General features: G+C 51.0%; 1 protein-coding gene across 1 annotated transcript in view; it reads left to right on the top strand.

The window, feature by feature from the left end:
* The window catches only part of GRAMD1C (GRAM domain containing 1C), a 201,468-nt gene that overhangs the window by 90,204 nt on the left and 88,596 nt on the right, over positions 1-22,668 (top strand). The window contains 1 exon segment of the mRNA XM_075334880.1: positions 20,517-20,601. Within this exon segment, the coding sequence (XP_075190995.1) occupies positions 20,517-20,601 (85 nt within the window).

The following is a 22,668-nucleotide window of genomic DNA, read 5'->3' on the forward strand; positions in this document are numbered from 1 at the left end:
TTGTGCCCCCTCTCTGCTGATGTAGCACCCCACACCCCTGCTTGTGCCCCCTCTCTGCTGACATATCACCCCGCACCCCTGCTTGTGCCCCCTCTCTGCTGATGTATCACCCCGCACCCCTGCTTGGGCCCCCTCTCTGCTGATGTATCACCCCGCACCCCTGCTTGTGCCCCCTCTCTGCTGACATATGACCCCGCACCCCTGCTTGTGCCCCCTCTCTGCTGATGTATCACCCCGCACCCCTGCTTGTGCCCCCTCTCTGCTGATGTAGCACCCCACACCCCTGCTTGTGCCCCCTCTCTGCTGATGTATCACCCCGCACCCCTGCTTGTGCCCCCTCTCTGCTGACATATGACCCCGCACCTCTGCTTGTGCCCCTCTCTGTTGACGTATCACCCCACACCCCTGTTTGTGCCCCCTCTCTGCTGACATATGACCCCGCACCCCTGCTTGTGCCCCCTCTCTGCTGATGTAGCACCCCACGCCCCTGCTTGTACCCCCTCTCTGCTGACGTATCACCCCACGCCCCTGCTTGTGCCCCCTCTCTGCTGACGTATCACCCCACGCCCCTGCTTGTGCCCCTCTCTGCTGACGTATTACTCAGCACCCCTGCTTGTACCCCCTCTCTGCTGACGTATCACCCCACGCCCCTGCTTGTGCCCCCTCTCTGCTGACGTATCACCCCACGCCCCTGCTTGTGCCCCCTCTCTGCTGACGTATCACCCCACGCCCCTGCTTGTACCCCCTCTCTGCTGACGTATCACCCCGCACCCCTGCTTGTGCCCCCTCTCTGCTGATGTAGCACCCCACGCCCCTGCTAGTACCCCCTCTCTGCTGACGTATCACCCCACGCCCCTGCTTGTGCCCCTCTCTGCTGACGTATTACTCAGCACCCCTGCTTGTACCCCCTCTCTGCTGACGTATCACCCCACACCCCTGCTTGTACCCCCTCTCTGCTGACGTATCACCCCATGCCCCTGCTTGTACCCCCTCTCTGCTGACGTATCACCCCGCACCCCTGCTTGTGCCCCTCTCTGCTGACATATCACCCCGCACCCTAGCTTGTGCCCCCCTCTCTGCTGACGTATCACCCCACGCCCCCTGCTTGTGCCCCCTCTCTGCTGACTTATCACCCCACGCCCCTGCTTGTGCCCCCTCTCTGCTGATGTAGCACCCCGCACCCCTGCTTGTGCCCCCTCTCTGCTGACATATCACCCCGCACCCCTGCTTGTGCCCCCTCTCTGCTGATGTAGCACCCCACGCCCCTGCTTGTGCCCCCTCTCTGCTGACATATCACCCCACGCCCCTGCTTGTGCCCCCTCTCTGCTGACGTATCACCCCACGCCCCTGCTTGTGCCCAATCTCTGCTGACGTATCACCCCACACCCCTGCTTGTGCCCCCTCTCTGCTGATGTAGCACCCCACACCCCTGCTTGTGCCCCCTCTCTGCTGACATATCACCCCACGCCCCTGCTTGTGCCCCCTCTCTGCTGACGTATCACCCCACGCCCCTGCTTGTGCCCAATCTCTGCTGACGTATCACCCCACACCCCTGCTTGTGCCCCCTCTCTGCTGATGTAGCACCCCACACCCCTGCTTGTGCCCCCTCTCTGCTGACATATCACCCCGCACCCCTGCTTGAGCCCCCTCTCTGCTGACATATGACCCCGCACCCCTGCTTGTGCCCCCTCTCTGCTGACATATGACCCCGCACCCCTGCTTGTGCCCCCTCTCTGCTGATGTATCACCCCGCACCCCTGCTTGTGCCCCCTCTCTGCTGATGTAGCACCCCGCACCCCTGCTTGTGCCCCCTCTCTGCTGACATATCACCCCGCACCCCTGCTTGTGCCCCCTCTCTGCTGATGTAGCACCCCACACCCCTGCTTGTGCCCCCTCTCTGCTGACGTATCACCCCACGCCCCTGCTTGTGCCCCCTCTCTGCTGACGTATCACCCCACACCCCTGCTTGTGCCCAATCTCTGCTGACGTATCACCCCGCACCCCTGCTTGTGCCCCCTCTCTGCTGACGTACCACCCCGCACCCCTGCTTGTGCCCCCTCTCTGCTGTTGTAGCACCCCACACCCCTGCTTGTGCCCCCTCTCTGCTGACATATGACCCCGCACCTCTGCTTGTGCCCCCTCTCTGTTGACGTATCACCCCACACCCCTGTTTGTGCCCCCTCTCTGCTGACATATGACCCCGCACCCCTGCTTGTGCCCCCTCTCTGCTGATGTAGCACCCCACGCCCCTGCTTGTACCCCCTCTCTGCTGACGTATCACCCCACGCCCCTGCTTGTGCCCCCTCTCTGCTGACGTATCACCCCACGCCCCTGCTTGTGCCCCCTCTCTGCTGACGTATCACCCCACGCCCCTGCTTGTGCCCCTCTCTGCTGACGTATTACTCAGCACCCCTGCTTGTACCCCCTCTCTGCTGACGTATCACCCCACGCCCCTGCTTGTACCCCCTCTCTGCTGACGTATCACCCCGCACCCCTGCTTGTGCCCCCTCTCTGCTGATGTAGCACCCCACGCCCCTGCTAGTACCCCCTCTCTGCTGACGTATCACCCCACGCCCCTGCTTGTGCCCCTCTCTGCTGACGTATCACCCCATGCCCCTGCTTGTGCCCCCTCTCTGCTGACGTATCACCCCGCACCCCTGCTTGTGCCCCTCTCTGCTGACATATCACCCCGCACCCTAGCTTGTGCCCCCTCTCTGCTGACGTATCACCCCACGCCCCCTGCTTGTGCCCCCTCTCTGCTGACTTATCACCCCACGCCCCTGCTTGTGCCCCCTCTCTGCTGATGTAGCACCCCGCACCCCTGCTTGTGCCCCCTCTCTGCTGACATATCACCCCGCACCCCTGCTTGTGCCCCCTCTCTGCTGATGTAGCACCCCACACCCCTGCTTGTGCCCCCTCTCTGCTGATGTATCACCCCGCACCCCTGCTTGTGCCCCCTCTCTGCTGACATATCACCCCGCACCCCTGCTTGTGCCCCCTCTCTGCTGACGTATCACCCCACGCCCCTGCTTGTGCCCCCTCTCTGCTGACATATCACCCCGCACCCCTGCTTGTGCCCCCTCTCTGCTGATGTAGCACCCCACACCCCTGCTTGTGCCCCCTCTCTGCTGACATATCACCCCACGCCCCTGCTTGTGCCCCCTCTCTGCTGACGTATCACCCCACGCCCCTGCTTGTGCCCAATCTCTGCTGACGTATCACCCCACACCCCTGCTTGTGCCCCCTCTCTGCTGACGTACCACCCCGCACCCCTGCTTGTGCCCCCTCTCTGCTGAGATATCACCCCGCACCCCTGCTTGTGCCCCCTCTCTGCTGATGTAGCACCCCACACCCCTGCTTGTGCCCCCTCTCTGCTGACATATCACCCCGCACCCCTGCTTGTGCCCCCTCTCTGCTGATGTAGCACCCCACACCCCTGCTTGTGCCCCCTCTCTGCTGACATATCACCCCGCACCCCTGCTTGTGCCCCCTCTCTGCTGACATATGACCCCGCACCCCTGCTTGTGCCCCCTCTCTGCTGATGTATCACCCCGCACCCCTGCTTGTGCCCCCTCTCTGCTGACGTATCACCCCGCACCCCTGCTTGTGCCCCCTCTCTGCTGACGTATCACCCCGCACCCCTGCTTGTGCCCCCTCTCTGCTGACGTATCACCCCACGCCCCTGCTTGTGCCCCCTCTCTGCTGACGTATCACCCCGCACCCCTGCTTGTGCCCCCTCTCTGCTGACGTATCACCCCGCACCCCTGCTTGTGCCCCCTCTCTGCTGACGTATCACCCCATGCCCCTGCTTGTGCCCCCTCTCTGCTGTTGTAGCACCCCACACCCCTGCTTGTGCCCCCTCTCTGCTGACATATGACCCCGCACCTCTGCTTGTGCCCCTCTCTGTTGACGTATCACCCCACACCCCTGCTTGTGCCCCCTCTCTGCTGACATATGACCCCGCACCCCTGCTTGTGCCCCCTCTCTGCTGACGTATCACCCCGCACCCCTGCTTGTGCCCCCTCTCTGCTGACATATGACCCCGCACCCCTGCTTGTGCCCCCTCTCTGCTGACGTATCACCCCGCACCCCTGCTTGTGCCCCCTCTCTGCTGACGTATCACCCCGCACCCCTGCTTGTGCCCCCTCTCTGCTGATTTATGACCCCGATCACTGTCATACAGTGTACAGTGTCATACATCATTGGCACTGTCTGTTGGCATTATATGAGCACTATATGGCAGTATTATACATGCAGTGTCATATGGCGCTGTTATGTAGGCACTTCAGTGCATGGCACCTGTAGTTCTTCTATAAAGGGGGCCAGGGTTGGTCTGACCACAATTACCCCTTTAATTGCATCCCCCATTATGTGACACTTGGAGGGTGAGATAAGGGGCTGTGTAGTGAGGGGCGTCAGGGGGCCGTATTAATCAGGGCACGAATATCAGAAGTGATCGCAGCTTTCCTCGTGTCACAGGCAGGGACCCAGAGCAAACAGCTCCGTATATAAAATATATGAGGGGGAATGGAGGATGCAAACCGACATCGGGGGGTATACGGTGGAGTTTATGAGACTCCGGCACGATTATGTGCAAGTCAGGGACACGAGTAACCTCCCAAATATGTGACCCCGGGGCAGGAATCACCTAATGACACCACTATGTGAAGCCCACGGGATACAGGCACACAGAGGCCGAATAATGGAGTCAAAGTGCATGAGTAATATGGCATGACGTGGCCAAATAATACTGTCATACAGTGCCAAAGTAATACAGTCATGTAGTACCCAAGTAATAGTCATAGAGTGTTCATGTAATACAGTCATATAATGTCCATGTAATACAGTGATATAGTGTCCATGTAATACAGCCATATAGAGAACATGAAATATAGTTATACAGTGCCCATGTAATACAGTCATACAGTGCCCATGTAATACAGTGATATAGTGCCCAGGTAACACAGTCATATAGTGTCCATGTAATACAGTCATATAGTGTCCATGTAATACAGTCATACAGTGCCCATGTAATACAGTGATATAGTGTCCATGTCATACAGTCATACAGTGCCCATGTAATACAGTGATATAGTGCCCAGGTAACACAGTCATATAGTGTCCATGTAATACAGTGATATAGTGTCCATGTAATACAGTCATACAGTGTCCATGTAATACAGTCATATAGTGTCCATGTAATACAGTCATATAGTGTCCATGTAATACAGTCATACAGTGTCCATGTAATACAGTCATATAGTGTCCATGTAATACAGTCATATAGTGTCCATGTAATACAGTCATATAGTGTCCATGTAATACAGTCATATAGTGCCCATGTAATACAGTCATATAGTGTCCATGTAATACAGTGATATAGTGTCCATGTAATACAGTCATATAGTGTCCATGTAATATAGCCATATAGTGCCCATGTAATACAGTCATATAGTGCCCATGTAATACAGTCATATAGTGTCCATGTAATACAGTGATATAGTGTCCATGTAATACAGTCATATAGTGTCCATGTAATATAGCCATATAGTGCCCATGTAATACAGTCATATAGTGCCCATGTAATACAGTCATATAGTGCCCATGTAATACAGTCGTATAGTGTCCATGTAATATAGTCATATAGTGCCCATGTCATAAAGTCATACAGTGTCCAGGTAATACAGTCATACAGTGTCCATGTAATACAGTGATATAGTGTCCATGTAATATAGTCATATAGTGCCCATGTCATACAGTCATACAGTGTCCAGTTAATACAGTCATACAGTGTCCATGTAATACAGTGATATAGTGTCCATGTAATACAGTCATATAGTGTCCATGTAATACAGTCATATAGTGTCCATGTAATACAGTCATACAGTGTCCATGTAATACAGTCATATAGTGTCCATATAATACAGTCATATAGTGTCCATGTAATACAGTCGTATAGTGTCCATGTAATATAGTCATATAGTGCCCATGTCATACAGTCATACAGTGTCCAGGTAATACAGTCATACAGTGTCCATGTAATACAGTGATATAGTGTCCATGTAATATAGTCATATAGTGCCCATGTCATACAGTCATACAGTGTCCAGTTAATACAGTCATACAGTGTCCATGTAATACAGTGATATAGTGTCCATGTAATACAGTCATATAGTGTCCATGTAATACAGTCATACAGTGTCCATGTAATACAGTGATATAGTGTCCATGTAATACAGTCATATAGTGTCCATGTAATACAGTCATACAGTGTCCATGTAATACAGTGATATAGTGTCCATGTAATACAGTCATATAGTGTCCATGTAATACAGTCGTATAGTGTCCATGTAATACAGTGATATAGTGTCCATGTAATATAGTCATATAGTGCCCATGTAATACAGTGATATAGTGTCCATGTAATATAGTCATATAGTGTCCATGTAATACAGTGATATAGTGTCCATGTAATATAGTCATATAGTGCCCATGTAATACAGTGATATAGTGCCCATGTAATACAGTGATATAGTGTCCATGTAATACAGTCATATAGTGTCCATGTAATACAGTGATACAGTGCCCATGTAATACAGTCATACAGTGCCCATGTAATACAGTCATACAGTGCCCATGTAATACAGTGATATAGCATCCATGTAATATAGTCATATAGTGCTCATGTAATACAGTCATACAGTGCCCAAGTAATACAGTCATACAGTGCCCAAGTAATACAGTCATACAGTGCCCAAGTAATACAGTCATACAGTGCCCATGTAATACAGTCATACAGTGCCCAAGTAATACAGTCATACAGTGCCCATGTAATACATTCATACAGTGCCCATGTAATACAGTCATACAGTGCCCATGTAATACAGTCATACAGTGCCCATGTAATACAGTCATATAGTGTCCATATAATACAGTCATACAGTGCTCATGTAATACATTCATACAGTGCCCATGTAATACAGTCATATAGTGTCCATGTAATACAGTCATACAGTGCTCATGTAGTCTCATAATATGTTGCCTAAATACCATGATACCAAAAACCAATTTCAGTTATATAAAGATTAGAGGATCACTAGAGGTTTTCTAAATACCATGATACAATGCACAGATGATACGGCCATGCATTGCTGAATAATACAGCCATACAGCACCCAGATCAGTGTGTCAGGGATGTGGATTGGCTGACAGCGGATGTGGGGGGCTCTGCTTCCTACACTTTGGGTGCATGTGATGCAGATGTCCAGGCACAGGGCGAGGGGCTGCGTCGGTTCAGCAGTGACGTCGGGGGTTCGGCATGCATTATTATTTCATGTGTCTGTGCCGCCCCCTCCGCGGTCACACCGTGTCCTGTGTATTGTGTGGGGTTGTGCTGCCCCCACCACGGTCACACCATGTCCTGTGTATTGTGTGGGATTGTGCCGCCCCCTCCACGGTCACACCGTGTCCTGTGTGTTGTGTGGGGTTGTGCCGCCCCCTCCGCGGTCACACCGCGTCCTGTGTGTTGTGTGGGGTTGTGCCGCCCCCTCCGCGGTCACACCGTGTGCTGTGTATTGTGTGGGGTTGTGCCGCCCCCTCCGCGGTCACACCGTGTCCTGTGTATTGTGTGGGGTTGTGCCGCCCCCTCCGCGGTCACACCGTGTGCTGTGTATTGTGTGGGGTTGTGCCGCCCCCTCCGCGGTCACACCGTGTCCTGTGTATTGTGTGGGGTTGTGCCGCCCCCTCCGCGGTCACACCGTGTCCTGTGTATTGTGTGGGGTTGTGCCGCCCCCTCCACGGTCACACCGTGTCCTGTGTATTGTGTGGGGTTGTGCCTCCCCCTCTGCGGTCACACCGTGTCCTGTGTATTGTGTGGGGTTGTGCCTCCCCCTCCGCGGTCACACCGTGTGCTGTGTATTGTGTGGGGTTGTGCCGCCCCCTCCGCGGTCACACCGTGTCCTGTGTGTTGTGTGGGGTTGTGCCGCCCCCTCCGCGGTCACACCGTGTCCTGTGTATTGTGTGGGGTTGTGCCGCCCCCTCCGCGGTCACACCGTGTGCTGTGTATTGTGTGGGGTTGTGCCGCCCCCTCCGCGGTCACACCGTGTCCTGTGTATTGTGTGGGGTTGTGCCGCCCCCTCCGCGGTCACACCGTGTCCTGTGTATTGTGTGGGGTTGTGCCGCCCCCTCCACGGTCACACCGTGTCCTGTGTATTGTGTGGGGTTGTGCCTCCCCCTCTGCGGTCACACCGTGTCCTGTGTATTGTGTGGGGTTGTGCCTCCCCCTCCGCGGTCACACCGTGTGCTGTGTGTTGTGTGGGGTTGTGCCGCCCCCTCCGCGGTCACACCGTGTGCTGTGTATTGCGTGGGGTTGTGCCGCCCTGCAGATCACACATAAAGCCCCGCAGCAAATGTTCCGTGCGGAATCGTGGATCTTTCCAGACTGACGCGTCTTCAGGTTAACCCTTCACTGCTCAGAGCAGCTGTCACTTGTGTAAATCTTTAGGGTTAATAATATCCGGGCAGTCAGACCCCCGCTATCAGAAAATTATACCCTGCAAAGCAAGGGAAATTATACAGTGTAACTCAACACACCGCTGGCAACAAAAGTTAGTACACCCCTAAGTGACAATGGCCACATTGTGCCCTTCGTGAATATTTTGTGCCCACCATTATTTCCTGCACAGCTTTACCTTTCTTGGGTCTGGAGGTCACTAGATCTTCACAGGAGCCGCTGGATCCTCTTCATCCTCCCGGAGCTGGTGGATGTTACAGTCCTCGTGTTCCTCCACCTTCCATGTGATTAGGCCCCACAGATGCTCCATAGGGTTCAGGTCTGGAGACGCTCGGCCGGTCCAGCACCTTTTATCCTCAGCTTCTTTAGCGAGGCAGTGTGGATCTTGGAAGTGTTTGGGGTCTTATCATGTTGGAATATGAAGGGGGGGATCATGCTCTGCTTCAGTAACTCACAGGACATGGTGGCATTCATGGTTCTCTCATTGAGCTGTATCCCCCACAGCCAGCAGCAATGATACAGCTCCAAACCATGACCCTCGTCCACCATGCCTGACTGTAGGCAGAACACACTTGTCTTTGTCCTCTTCACCTGGAGCCGCCGCACACGCTGACACCATCTGAACCAAATAGTTTATCTTGGTCTCATCAGACACAGGATGGTTCCAGTAATCCATGTCCTTAGTCTGCTTGTCTTCTTGTCTCCAGCAACCTGTATGTGGCTTTCTTGTGCATCATCTTCAGAAGAGGCTTCCTTCAGGGATGACAGCCATGCAGACCAATGTGATGCAGTGTGCGGTGTATGGTCTGAGCACTGACAGGCGGACCCCCCACCCCTGTAACCTCTGCAGTGTGTGGTGTATGGTCTGAGCACTGACAGGCGGACCCCCCACCCCTGTAACCTCTGCAGTGTGTGGTGTATGGTCTGAGCACTGACAGGCGGACCCCCCACCCCTGTAACCTCTGCAGTGTGTGGTGTATGGTCTGAGCACTGACAGGCAGACCCCCCACCCCTGTAACCTCTGCAGTGTGTGGTGTATGGTCTGAGCACTGACAGCCGGACCCCCCCCTCCCCTGTAACCTCTGCAGTGTGTGGTGTATGGTCTGAGCACTGACAGGCGGACCCCCCACCCCTGTAACCTCTGCAGTGTGCGGTGTATGGTCTGAGCACTGACAGGCGGACCCCCCACCCCTGTAACCTCTGCAGTGTGTGGTGTATGGTCTGAGCACTGACAGGCAGACCCCCCACCCCTGTAACCTCTGCAGTGTGTGGTGTATGGTCTGAGCACTGACAGGCGGACCCCCCACCCCTGTAACCTCTGCGGTGTACGGTGTATGGTCTGAGCACTGACAGGCGGACCCCCCACCCCTGTAACCTCTGCAGCAATGCTGGTAGCTCTCATACATGTATTCTCAATAGACGACCTCTGGATATGATATTGAGCTCGTGGTCTCACCTCTTGTGGTCGGCCATGGGGAGGTCTGTTCTACGTGGATCCTGTCTGGTTATACCGCTGTATGGTCTTGGCCACCGTGCTGCCGCTCAGTGTCAGGGTGGTGACCATCTTCCTATAGCCTTGGCCATTTTTATGTAGAGCAATGATTATTTTTTTCAGCTTCTCAGAGAATTCTTTGCCATGAGGCGCCATGTTCACCTTCCAGTGACCAGTATGAGAGAGTGTGTGAGAGAGAACACCGAATGTAACACACCGGCTGCGTCAGTCACACCGGAGACAGGGTAACACTAATAAGTCACATGACTCCAGTAGGGAAAATAGATAATTGGGCACAGTTTGGCCATTTTCACTTAGGGGTGTACTAACTTTTGTTGCCAACAGTTTACACATTAATGGCTGTGCTGAGTTATTTGCATTGTAAGGCTATGTCCGCACGTTGCTTTTTACCTGCTTTTTTGCTGCTTTTTCAACTGCAGCGTTTAATGGCATAATGGTTGTGTTCTGCTTTTCAAGCAAAGTCTATGGGAATTTGGGTTTCTTGTCCGCACTTTGCAGTTCAAACTGCAGCCTTTTTGTTGCAGAACTTTGGTCAAAAACTCAGCTTTGCAGGGCAAAACCCAAATGGCAAAAACAATTCACATGTCAGTTGTTTTTGCCATTTGGGTTTTGCACTGCAAAGCTGAGTTTTTGACCAAAGTTCTGCAACAAAAAGGCTGCAGTTTGAACAACAATAGTGTGAACAAGAAACCCAAATTCCCATAGACTTTGCTTGAAAAGCAGAACACATCCATTTTGCCATTAAACGCTGCAGTTGAAAAAGCAGCAAAAAAGCAGGTAAAAAGCAACGTGCGGACATAGCCTTATACAAGCTGCACACTGACACTGCACATTGTATCACAGGGTCAGATCTGCAGTGTTGTACCAGGAAAAGAGGTAATAATATATTTACAAAAATGTGAGGGGTGTACTCACTTTTGTGATATACTGTGGAATGCGAGGACCCGGACTGTTACCTCCTCTCACTGCCTCTGTCTCTCATCTCCTTCCCATAGTGCATCCCCGATACCATCTCTTCCCAGGTATATGAAACATCTAGCCATCTACATAATGGAAACCATCATTCATCCCGGCAGGACGAATTCTTCCATTGTTCCCTGGTCCATAGCTGCGATGCTCTGCGTGTCCTGACCCCTTTCTATCATAGCTGTGATGCTCTGCAGGTCCTGACTCATTTCTATCATAGCTGCGATGCTCTGCGTGTCCTGACTCCTTTCTATCATAGCTGCGATGCTCTGCGTGTCCTGACTCCTTTCTATCATAGCTGTGATGCTCTGCGTGTCCTGACTCCTTTCTATCATAGCTGCAATGCTCTGCGTGTCCTGACTTCTTTCTATCATAGCTGCGATGCTCTGCGTGTCCTGACTTCTTTCTATCATAGCTGCGATGCTCTGCGTGTCCTGACTCCTTCCTATCATAGCTGCGATGCTCTGCGTGTCCTGACTTCTTTCTATCATAGCTGCGATGCTCTGCGTGTCCTGACTCCTTTCTATCATAGCTGCGATGCTCTGCGTGTCCTGACTCCTTTCTATCAAAGCTGCGATGCTCTGTGTGTCCTGACTCCTATCTATCATAGCTGCGATGCTCTGCGTGTCCTGGCTCCTTTCTATCATAGCTGCGATGTTCTGCGTGTCCTGACTCCTTTCTATCATAGCTGCGATGCTCTGCGTATCCTGACTCCTTTCTATCATAGCTGTTATGCTCTGCGTGTACTGACTCCTTTCTATCATAGCTGCGATGCTCTGCGTGTCCTGACTCCTTTCTATCATAGCTGTGATGCTCTGCGTGTCCTGACTCCTTTCTATCATAGCTGCGATGTTCTGCGTCTCCTGACTCCTTTCTATCATAGCTGCGATGCTCTGCAGAGCCTGACTCCTTTCTATCATAGCTGCGATGCTCTGCGTGTCCTGACTCCTTTCTATCATATGTGCGATGCTCTGCGTGTCCTGACTCCTTTCTATCATAGCTGCGATGCTCTGCGTGTCCTGACCCCTTTCTATCATAGCTGTGATGTTCTGCGTGTCCTGACTCCTTTCTATCATAGCTGCGATGCTCTGCGTGTCCTGACTCCTTTCTATCATAGCTGTGATGCTCTGCGTGTCCTGACTCCTTTCTATCATAGCTGTGATGCTCTGCGTGTCCTGACTCCTTTCTATCATAGCTGCGATGCTCTGCGTGTCCTGACTCCTTTCTATCATAGCTGCGATGCTCTGCGTGTCCTGACTCCTTTCTATCATAGCTGTGATGCTCTGCGTGTCCTGACTCCTTTCTATCATAGCTGCGATGCTCTGCGTGTCCTGACCCCTTTCTATCATAGCTGTGATGTTCTGCGTGTCCTGACTCCTTTGTATCATAGCTGTGATGCTCTGCGTGTCCTGACCCCTTTCTATCATAGCTGTGATGCTCTGCGTGTCCTGACCCCTTTCTATCATAGCTGTGATGCTCTGCGTGTCCTGACCCCTTTCTATCATAGCTGTGATGTTCTGCGTGTCCTGACTCCTTTCTATCATAGCTGCGATGCTCTGCGTGTCCTGACTCCTTTCTATCATAGCTGCGATGCTCTGCGTGTCCTGACCCCTTTCTATCATAGCTGTGATGCTCTGCGTGTACTGACTCCTTTCTATCATAGCTGCGATGCTCTGCGTGTCCTGACCCCTTTCTATCATAGCTGCGATGCTCTGCGTGTCCTGACTCCTTTCTATCATAGCTGCGATGCTCTGCGTGTCCTGACTCCTTTGTATCATAGCTGTGATGCTCTGCGTGTCCTGACTCCTTTCTATCATAGCTGCGATGCTCTGCGTGTCCTGACTCCTTTCTATCATAGCTGCGATGCTCTGCATGTCCTGACTCCTTTCTATCATAGCTGTGATGTTCTGCGTGTCCTGACTCCTTTCTATCATAGCTGTGATGTTCTGCGTGTCCTGACTCCTTTCTATCATAGCTGTGATGTTCTGCGTGTCCTGACTCCTTTCTATCATAGCTGCGATGCTCTGCGTGTCCTGACTCCTTTCTATCATAGCTGCGATGCTCTGCGTGTCCTGACTCCTTTCTATCATAGCTGTGATGTTCTGCGTGTCCTGACTCCTTTCTATCATAGCTGTGATGCTCTGCGTGTCCTGACTCCTTTCTATCATAGCTGCGATGCTCTGCGTGTCCTGACTCCTTTCTATCATAGCTGTGATGCTCTGCGTGTCCTGACTCCTTTCTATCATAGCTGCGATGCTCTGCGTGTCCTGACCCCTTTCTATCATAGCTGTGATGTTCTGCGTGTCCTGACTCCTTTCTATCATAGCTGTGATGCTCTGCGTGTCCTGACCCCTTTCTATCATAGCTGTAATGCTCTGCGTGTCCTGACCCCTTTCTATCATAGCTGTGATGTTCTGCGTGTCCTGACTCCTTTCTATCATAGCTGCGATGCTCTGCGTGTCCTGACTCCTTTCTATCATAGCTGTGATGCTCTGCACGTCCTGACTCCTTTCTATCATAGCTGCGATGCTCTGCGTGTCCTGACTCCTTTCTATCATAGCTGCGATGCTCTGCGTGTCCCGACTCCTTTCTATCATAGCTGCGATGCTCTGCGTGTCCTGACCCCTTTCTATCATAGCTGTGATGTTCTGCGTGTCCTGACTCCTTTCTATCATAGCTGTGATGCTCTGCGTGTCCTGACCCCTTTCTATCATAGCTGTGATGCTCTGCGTGTCCTGACCCCTTTCTATCATAGCTGTGATGTTCTGCGTGTCCTGACTCCTTTCTATCATAGCTGCGATGCTCTGCGTGTCCTGACTCCTTTGTATCATAGCTGCGATGCTCTGCGTGTCCTGACTCCTTTCTATCATAGCTGTGATGTTCTGCGTGTCCTGACTCCTTTGTATCATAGCTGTGATGCTCTGCGTGTCCTGACTCCTTTCTATCATAGCTGTGATGCTCTGCGTGTCCTGACTCCTTTCTATCATAGCTGCGATGCTCTGCGTGTCCTGACCCCTTTCTATCATAGCTGTGATGTTCTGCGTGTCCTGACTCCTTTCTATCATAGCTGCGATGCTCTGCAGGTCCTGACTCCTTTCTATCATAGCTGCGATGCTCTGCGTGTCCTGACTCCTTTCTATCATAGCTGCGATGCTCTGCGTGTCCTGACCCCTTTCTATCATAGCTGTGATGTTCTGCGTGTCCTGACTCCTTTCTATCATAGCTGTGATGCTCTGCGTGTCCTGACTCCTTTCTATCATAGCTGCGATGCTCTGCGTGTCCTGACCCCTTTCTATCATAGCTGTGATGTTCTGCGTGTCCTGACTCCTTTCTATCATAGCTGCGATGCTCTGCGTGTCCTGACCCCTTTCTATCATAGCTGTGATGTTCTGCGTGTCCTGACTCCTTTCTATCATAGCTGTGATGCTCTGCGTGTCCTGACCCCTTTCTATCATAGCTGCGATGCTCTGCGTGTCCTGACTCCTTTCTATCATAGCTGTGATGTTCTGCGTGTCCTGACTCCTTTCTATCATAGCTGTGATGCTCTGCGTGTCCTGACCCCTTTCTATCATAGCTGCGATGTTCTGCGTGTCCTCGCTCCTTTCTATCATAGCTGCGATGCTCTGCATACCCTGACTCCTTTCTATCATAGCTGCGATGCTCTGCGTGTCCTGACTCCTTTCTATCATAGCTGTGATGTTCTGCGTGTCCTGACTCCTTTCTATCATAGCTGTGATGCTCTGCGTGTCCTGACTCCTTTCTATCATAGCTGCGATGCTCTGCGTGTCCTGACTCCTTTCTATCATAGCTGCGATGCTCTGCGTGTCCTGACCCCTTTCTATCATAGCTGCGATGCTCTGCGTGTCCTGACTCCTTTCTATCATAGCTGTGATGCTCTGCGTGTCCTGACTCCTTTCTATCATAGCTGCGATGCTCTGCGTGTCCTGACCCCTTTCTATCATAGCTGTGATGTTCTGCGTGTCCTGACTCCTTTCTATCATAGCTGCGATGCTCTGCGTGTCCTGACTCCTTTCTATCATAGCTGCGATGCTCTGCGTGTCCTGACTCCTTTCTATCATAGCTGTGATGCTCTGCGTGTCCTGACTCCTTTCTATCATAGCTGCGATGCTCTGCGTGTCCTGACTCCTTTCTATTATAGCTGCGATGCTCTGCGTGTCCTGACTCCTTTCTATCATAGCTGCGATGCTCTGCGTGTCCTGACTCCTTTCTATCATAGCTGTGATGCTCTGCGTGTCCTGACTCCTTTCTATCATAGCTGCGATGCTCTGCGTGTCCTGACTCCTTTCTATCATAGCTGCGATGCTCTGCATGTCCTGACTCCTTTCTATCATAGCTGCGATGCTCTGCGTGTCCTGACTCCTTTGTATCATAGCTGCGATGCTCTGCGTGTCTTGACTCCTTTCTATCATAGCTGTGATGCTCTGCGTGTCCTGACTCCTTTCTATCATAGCTGTGATGCTCTGCATGTCCTGACTCCTTTCTATCACAACTGTGATGCTCTGCAGGTCCTGACTCATTTCTATCATAGCTGTGATGTTCTGCGTGTCCTGACTCCTTTCTATCATAGCTGTGATGCTCTGCGTGTCCTGACTCCTTTGTATCATAGCTGCGATGCTCTGCGTGTCCTGACTCCTTTCTATCATAGCTGTGATGCTCTGCGTGTCCTGACTCTTTTCTATCATAGCTGCGATGCTCTGCGTGTCCTGACTCCTTTCTATCACAGCTGTGATGCTCTGCGTGTCCTGACTCCTTTCTATCATAGCTGTGATGTTCTGCGTGTCCTGACTCCTTTCTATCATAGCTGTGATGCTCTGCGTGTCCTGACTCCTTTGTATCATAGCTGCGATGCTCTGCGTGTCCTGACTCCTTTCTATCATAGCTGCGATGCTCTGCGTGTCCTGACTCCTTTCTATCATAGCTGCGATGCTCTGCGTGTCCTGACTCCTTTCTATCATAGCTGTGATGCTCTGCATGTCCTGACTCCTTTCTATCATAGCTGCGATGCTCTGCGTGTCCTGACTCCTTTCTACCATAGCTGCGATGCTCTGCGTGTCCTGACTCCTTTCTATCATAGCTGCGATGCTCTGCGTGTCCTGACTCCTTTCTATCATAGCTGCGATGCTCTGCGTGTCCTGACTCCTTTCTATCATAGCTGCGATGCTCTGCGTGTCCTGACTCCTTTCTATCATAGCTGCGATGCTCTGCGTGTCCTGACTTCTTTCTATCATAGCTGCGATGCTCTGCGTGTCCTGACTCCTTTCTATCATAGCTGTGATGCTCTGCGGGTCCTGACTTCTTTCTATCATAGCTGCGATGCTCTGCGTGTCCTGACTCCTTTCTATCATAGCTGCGATGCTCTGCGGGTCCTGACTCCTTTCTATCATAGCTGCGATGCTCTGCGTGTCCTGACTCCTTTCTATCATAGCTGCGATGCTCTGCATGTCCTGACTCCTCTCTATCATAGCTGTGATGCTCTGCGTGTCCTGACTCCTTTCTATCATAGCTGCGATGCTCTGCGTGTCCTGACTCCTTTCTATCATAGCTGCGATGCTCTGCGTGTCCTGACTCCTTTCTATCATAGCTGCGATGCTCTGCGTGTCCTGACTTCTTTCTATCATAGCTGCGATGCTCTGCGTGTCCTGACTCCTTTCTATCATAGCTGTGATGCTCTGCGGGTCCTGACTTCTTTCTATCATAGCTGTGATGCTCTGCGTGTCCTGACTCCTTTCTATCATAGCTGCGATGCTCTGCGTGTCCTGACTCCTATCATAGCTGCGATGCTCTGCGTGTCCTGACTCCTTTCTATCATAGCTGCGATGCTCTGCGTGTCCTGACTCCTATCATAGCTGCGATGCTCTGCGTGTCCTGACTCCTTTCTATCATAGCTGTGATGCTCTGCGGGTCCTGACTTCTTTCTACCATAGCTGTGATGCTCTGCATGTCCTGACTCCTTTCTATCATAGCTGCGATGCTCTGCGTGTCCTGACTCCTTTCTATCATAGCTGCGATGCTCTGCGTGTCCTGACTCCTTTCTATCATAGCTGCGATGCTCTGCATGTCCTGACTCCTTTCTATCATAGCTGCGATGCTCTGCGTGTCCTGACTCCTTTCTATCATAGCTGCGATGCTCTGCATGTCCTGACTCCTTTCTATCATAGCTGTGATGCTCTGCATGTCCTGACTCCTTTCTATCATAGCTGCGATGCTCTGCATGTCCTGACTCCTTTCTATCATAGCTGTGATGCTCTGCATGTCCTGACTCCTTTCTATCATAGCTGCGATGCTCTGCATGTCCTGACTCCTTTCTATCATAGCTGCGATGCTCTGCATGTCCTGACTCCTTTCTATCATAGCTGCGATGCTCTGCATGTCCTGACTCCTTTCTATCATAGCTGCGATGCTCTGCGTGTCCTGACCCCTTTCTATCATAGCTGCGATGCTCTGCATGTCCTGACTCCTTTCTATCATAGCTGCGATGCTCTGCATGTCCTGACTCCTTTCTATCATAGCTGCGATGCTCTGCATGTCCTGACTCCTTTTTATCATACTGCCCCCTGGAAAAAGCGCTCCCATAGCGAAACGATCGTTTGGGGGGGCCCCTCTCCTGCCCTTGGCGACCCTTCATCCTCCAACAGGTAATTTACTGAGATTTTTGTCCTTCTCCTTTGGACACAATCATACCACTCTCCTCTTAGTGCCAAAAACACTGCAGAAGGAACATTCCATCTGGATGCACGGCTTACACGGTTTTATGTCAACATATACCGGTTACCCTGGCACATGGACTGACCATCCAGCCTCCACATGGTGAAATATTTATCTTACTGCGGCTGATTGAAAACGTCAGTCCATGTGCCTTGGTCTAGCAGCCGCTTCAGATCCAGATTGTGCATGTTCCCCTGTACACCTCAAATAGATAACCCTTGAGGTGTTTGTTTTTGAACATAATATCTTACCCTTTCTGTAGTGATAGAATTTTGTGCAATGGGAACATCCCATCGGTTGCCTTAGCACATAGACTGACCCTCTAGCCTCCACATGGAGAAACACTCATCTACATTGTATTATGGCTGTTTGAAAATGTCGGTCTATGTGCCTTGCTACTGCAGCCGCCATTAGATTCCGAACGTGTACCTCCCCCCGCACACTTCACCTCCCTCTACTGGACTTGCCCCTATCCCTTTGTCCTTATCACGCTGGGTCGCTTCGTGCAGGAGAGGGGTCCTTTTATTGCTATTGTATATTTGTGCAGTTGATCTTTTGACATCCCACTTAATGTTTGTCTCTGACCTAAATGTCCTTTGTATAATCATATTTTCACTTAATAATAAAATATTTATATTTCACTATTACCTATATTTTTGGTTTTGTTCTTCTTCTCTCCGGTTTTTTCATTCCTTTCTATCATAGCTGCAATGCTCTGCGTGTCCTGACCCCTTTCTATTATAGCTGCAATGCTCTGCGTGTCCTGACTCCTTTCTATCATAGCTGCGATGCTCTGCGTGTCCTGACCCCCTCGCTCAGTGTCAGTGTCTCAGCTCCTCGGTCCTGGTCTCGGCCCCTTCTCGCGGTCACTTTGTTCCCTGCAGTAGTTGTGTCCTGTGGCCTTTCGCTCAGTTTCTGTGTCTCAGCTCCTCCGTCCTGGTCTCGGCCTCTTCTCGCGGTCACGTTGCTCCCCTGCAGTAGTTGTGTCCTGTGGCCTTTCGCTCAGTTTCTGTGTCTCAGCTCCTCAGTCCTGGTCTCTTCTTGCGGTCACTTTGCTCTCTGCATTAGTTGGGTCCTGTGGCCACTCGCTCAGTTTCTGTGTCTCAGCGCCTCGGTCCTGGTCTCGGTCTCTTCTTGCGATCACTTTGCTCTCTGCATTAGTTGGGTCCCTGTGGCCTTTCGCTCAGTTTCTGTGTCTCAGCTCCTCGGTCCTGGTCTCAGCCTCTTCTCACGGTCACTTTGCTCCCTGCAGTAGTTGTGTCTTGTGGCTCTTCGCTCAGTTTCTGTATCTCAGCTCCTCGGTCCTGGTCTCGGTCTCTTCTCGCGGTCACTTTGCTCCCTGCAGTAGTTGGGTCTTGTGGCTCTTCGCTCAGTTTCTGTATCTCAGCTCCTCGGTCCTGGTCTCGGTCTCTTCTCGCGGTCACTTTGCTCCCTGCAGTAGTTGGGTCTTGTGGCTCTTCGCTCAGTTTCTGTATCTCAGCTCCTCGGTCCTGGTCTCGGCCTCTTCTCGCAGTCACTTTGCTCCCTGCATTAGTTGGGTCCTGTGGGTCTTCGCTCAGTTTCTGTGTCTCAGCTCCTCGGTCCTGGTCTCGGCCTCTTCTCGCGGTCACGTTGCTCCCTGCAGTAGTTGCGTCCTGTGGCTCTTCGCTCAGTTTCTGTGTCTCAGCTCCTCGGTCCTGGTCTCGGCCTCTTCTCGCGGTCACTTTGCTCCCTGCATTAGTTGCGTCCTGTGGCTCTTCGCTCAGTTTCTGTGTCTCAGCTCCTCCGTCCTGGTCTCGGCCTCTTCTCGCGGTCACGTTGCTCCCTGCAGTAGTTGCGTCCTGTGGCTCTTCGCTCAGTTTCTGTGTCTCAGCTCCTCCGTCCTGGTCTCGGCCTCTTCTCGCGGTCACTTTGCTCCCTGCATTAGTTGGGTCCTGTGGCTCTTCGCTCAGTTTCTGTGTCTCAGCTCCTCGGTCCTGGTCTCGGCCTCTTCTCACGGTCACAGGCCAATCTGTTCCTCCTGGGACAGGCTGCAGCCCTGCAGTGCCGGATGGAGCTAGGATTTGGCTCTCGTTCCCGGGATTGGCACGGTGTTCCATACTCATCCTACCTGCTGGGTTTCTATTTGGGCTTCTTCTTGCTTCTTTCTGCAAAGCCTCCTGATACAGAGCACGCCGGCCGAACACATCCAAGGGGCACGGTTAGAAGTGCTAATACTAATGCCAGCAACATTTCACTCAGCAGCTCAGTGTGTTACCTCTTTATGCTCTGCATCTATCATGACAGCCATCACTCCTATATCATGGCCGCTGTGTGGGCATGTCAACCCTACAAAATGTACACCAGGCTTACCAAGGCCTCGCATCACAAAAGCACCACATTACCGACCCGTCGCACAATTGTCGCAGTATAAATATAATCCCATGGCATAGTATAACACATTGCATGGTGAATAACATCAGATGGCATTAGCTGCATCCGGGACAGGCCGACATGTCGCAACAATGTGACATATTAGTAACAGGGTGGCAAACACGTTTTCAGCCCTCTCTGTGGTGTAATATATAAATGTTCCTGCAGGTGGCGCTGTCCTGTCTGGTTTATATCTGATGATCTCTGACATGGACACTGCCTGATCCTCTGCCCTATTGGGGCATTTGGACCTCATGGGGGGGATTTCCACTTGGGACCCCCTGTCCATCATGTGGGCAGGAAACCTTCCCCCCGTTACCGTGTATCCTGTGTGGGGGGGAGGTTTCCTCGCAGGGATGATGGCCACTGCCGGTATTACCAGTGACTAGATCTGTCCATCTCCTCCAGGTCTCCAGCTCCACCTACAAGCAGAGGAGTGAAGAGTTTCGCCGACTGTTCAAGGACTTACCGGAGAGCGAGAAACTCATAGTAGGTGAGCGAAACCTGCAACCACGTGTGTATGATGACCTGTGCGCATGTGTGGTCAATATTAATAATCAATATTAATAATGGCCGGAGTGTCTCCATAATCAATATTAATAATGGCCGGAGTGCCCCCATAATCAATATTAATAATGGCCGGAGTGTCCCCATAATCAATATTAATAATGGCCGGAGAGCCCTCATAATATTAATAATGGCCGGAGTGCCCCCATAATCAATATTAATAATGGCCGAAGTGCCCCCATAATCTATATTAACAATGGCTGGAGTGTCCCCATAATCAATATTAATAATGGCCGGAGAGCCCTCATAATATTAATAATGGCCGGAGTGCCCCCATAATCAATATTAATAATGGCCGAAGTGCCCCCATAATCTATATTAATAATGGCTGGAGTGTCCCCATAATCAATATTAATAATGGCCGGAGTGTCTCCATAATCAATATTAATAATGGCCGGAGTGCCCCCATAATCAATATTAATAATGGCCGGAGTGCCCCCATAATCGATAGTAATAATGACCGGAGTGCCCCCATAATCTATATTAATAATGGACGGAGTGCCCCCATAATCGATAGTAATAATGACCGGAGTGCCCCCATAATCGATAGTAATAATGACCGGAGTGCCCCCATAATCGATAGTAATAATGACCGGAGTGCCCCCATAATCGATAGTAATAATGACCGGAGTGCCCCATAATCAATATTAATAATGGCCGGAGTGCCCCCATAATCTATATTAATAATGGCTGGAGTGCCCCCATAATCGATAGTAATAATGACCGGAGTGCCCCCATAATCTATATTAATAATGACCGGAGTGCCCCCATAATCTATATTAATAATGGCCAGAGTGTCCCCATAATCTATATTAATAATGACCGGAGTGCCCCCCATAATCTATATTAATAATGACCGGAGTGCCCCCATAATCTATATTAATAATGACCGGAGTGCCCCCATAATCTATATTAATAATGACCGGAGTGCCCCCATAATCTATCTTAATAATGGCCGGAGTGCCCCCATAATCTATATTAATAATGGACGGAGTGCCCCCATAATCTATATTAATAATAATGGCCAGAGTGTCCCCATAATCTATATTAATAATGACCGGAGTGCCCCCATAATCTATATTAATAATGACCGGAGTGCCCCCATAATCTATCTTAATAATGGCCGGAGTGCCCCCATAATCTATATTAATAATGACCGGAGTGCCCCCATAATCTATATTAATAATGGCCAGAGTGTCCCCATAATCTATATTAATAATGACCGGAGTGCCCCATAATCTATATTAATAATGACCGGAGTGCCCCATAATCTATATTAATAATGACCGGAGTGCCCCCATAATCGATATTAATAATGGCCTGAGTGCCCCCATAATCTATATTAATAATGACCGGAGTGCCCCCATAATCTATATTAATAATGACCGGAGTGCCCCCATAATCTATCTTAATAATGGCCGGAGTGCCCCCATAATCTATATTAATAATGACCGGAGTGCCCCCATAATCTATATTAATAATGGCCGGAGTGCCCCCATAATCTATATTAATAATGACCGGAGTGCCCCCATAATCTATATTAATAATGGCCGGAGTGCCCCATAATCTATATTAATAATGACCGGAGTGCCCCCATAATCAATATTAATAATGGCCGGAGTGTCCCCATAATCAATATTAATAATGACCGGAGTGCCCCCATAATCAATATTAATAATGGCCGGAGTGTCCCCATAATCTATATTAATAATGACCGGAGTGCCCCCATAATCTATATTAATAATGGCTGGAGTCCCCCCATAATCTATATTAATAATGGCCGGAGTGCCCCCATAATCTATATTAATAATGACCGGAGTGCCCCCATAATCTATATTAATAATGGCCGGAGTGCCCCCATAATCTATATTAATAATGGCCGGAGTGCCCCATAATCTATATTAATAATGACCGGAGTGCCCCATAATCTATATTAATAATGACCGGAGTGCCCCCATAATCTATATTAATAATGACCGGAGTGCCCCCATAA

Source organism: Anomaloglossus baeobatrachus, chromosome 2 (genome assembly GCF_048569485.1).
Source record: "Anomaloglossus baeobatrachus isolate aAnoBae1 chromosome 2, aAnoBae1.hap1, whole genome shotgun sequence".
Classification (NCBI taxonomy): domain Eukaryota; kingdom Metazoa; phylum Chordata; class Amphibia; order Anura; family Aromobatidae; genus Anomaloglossus; species Anomaloglossus baeobatrachus.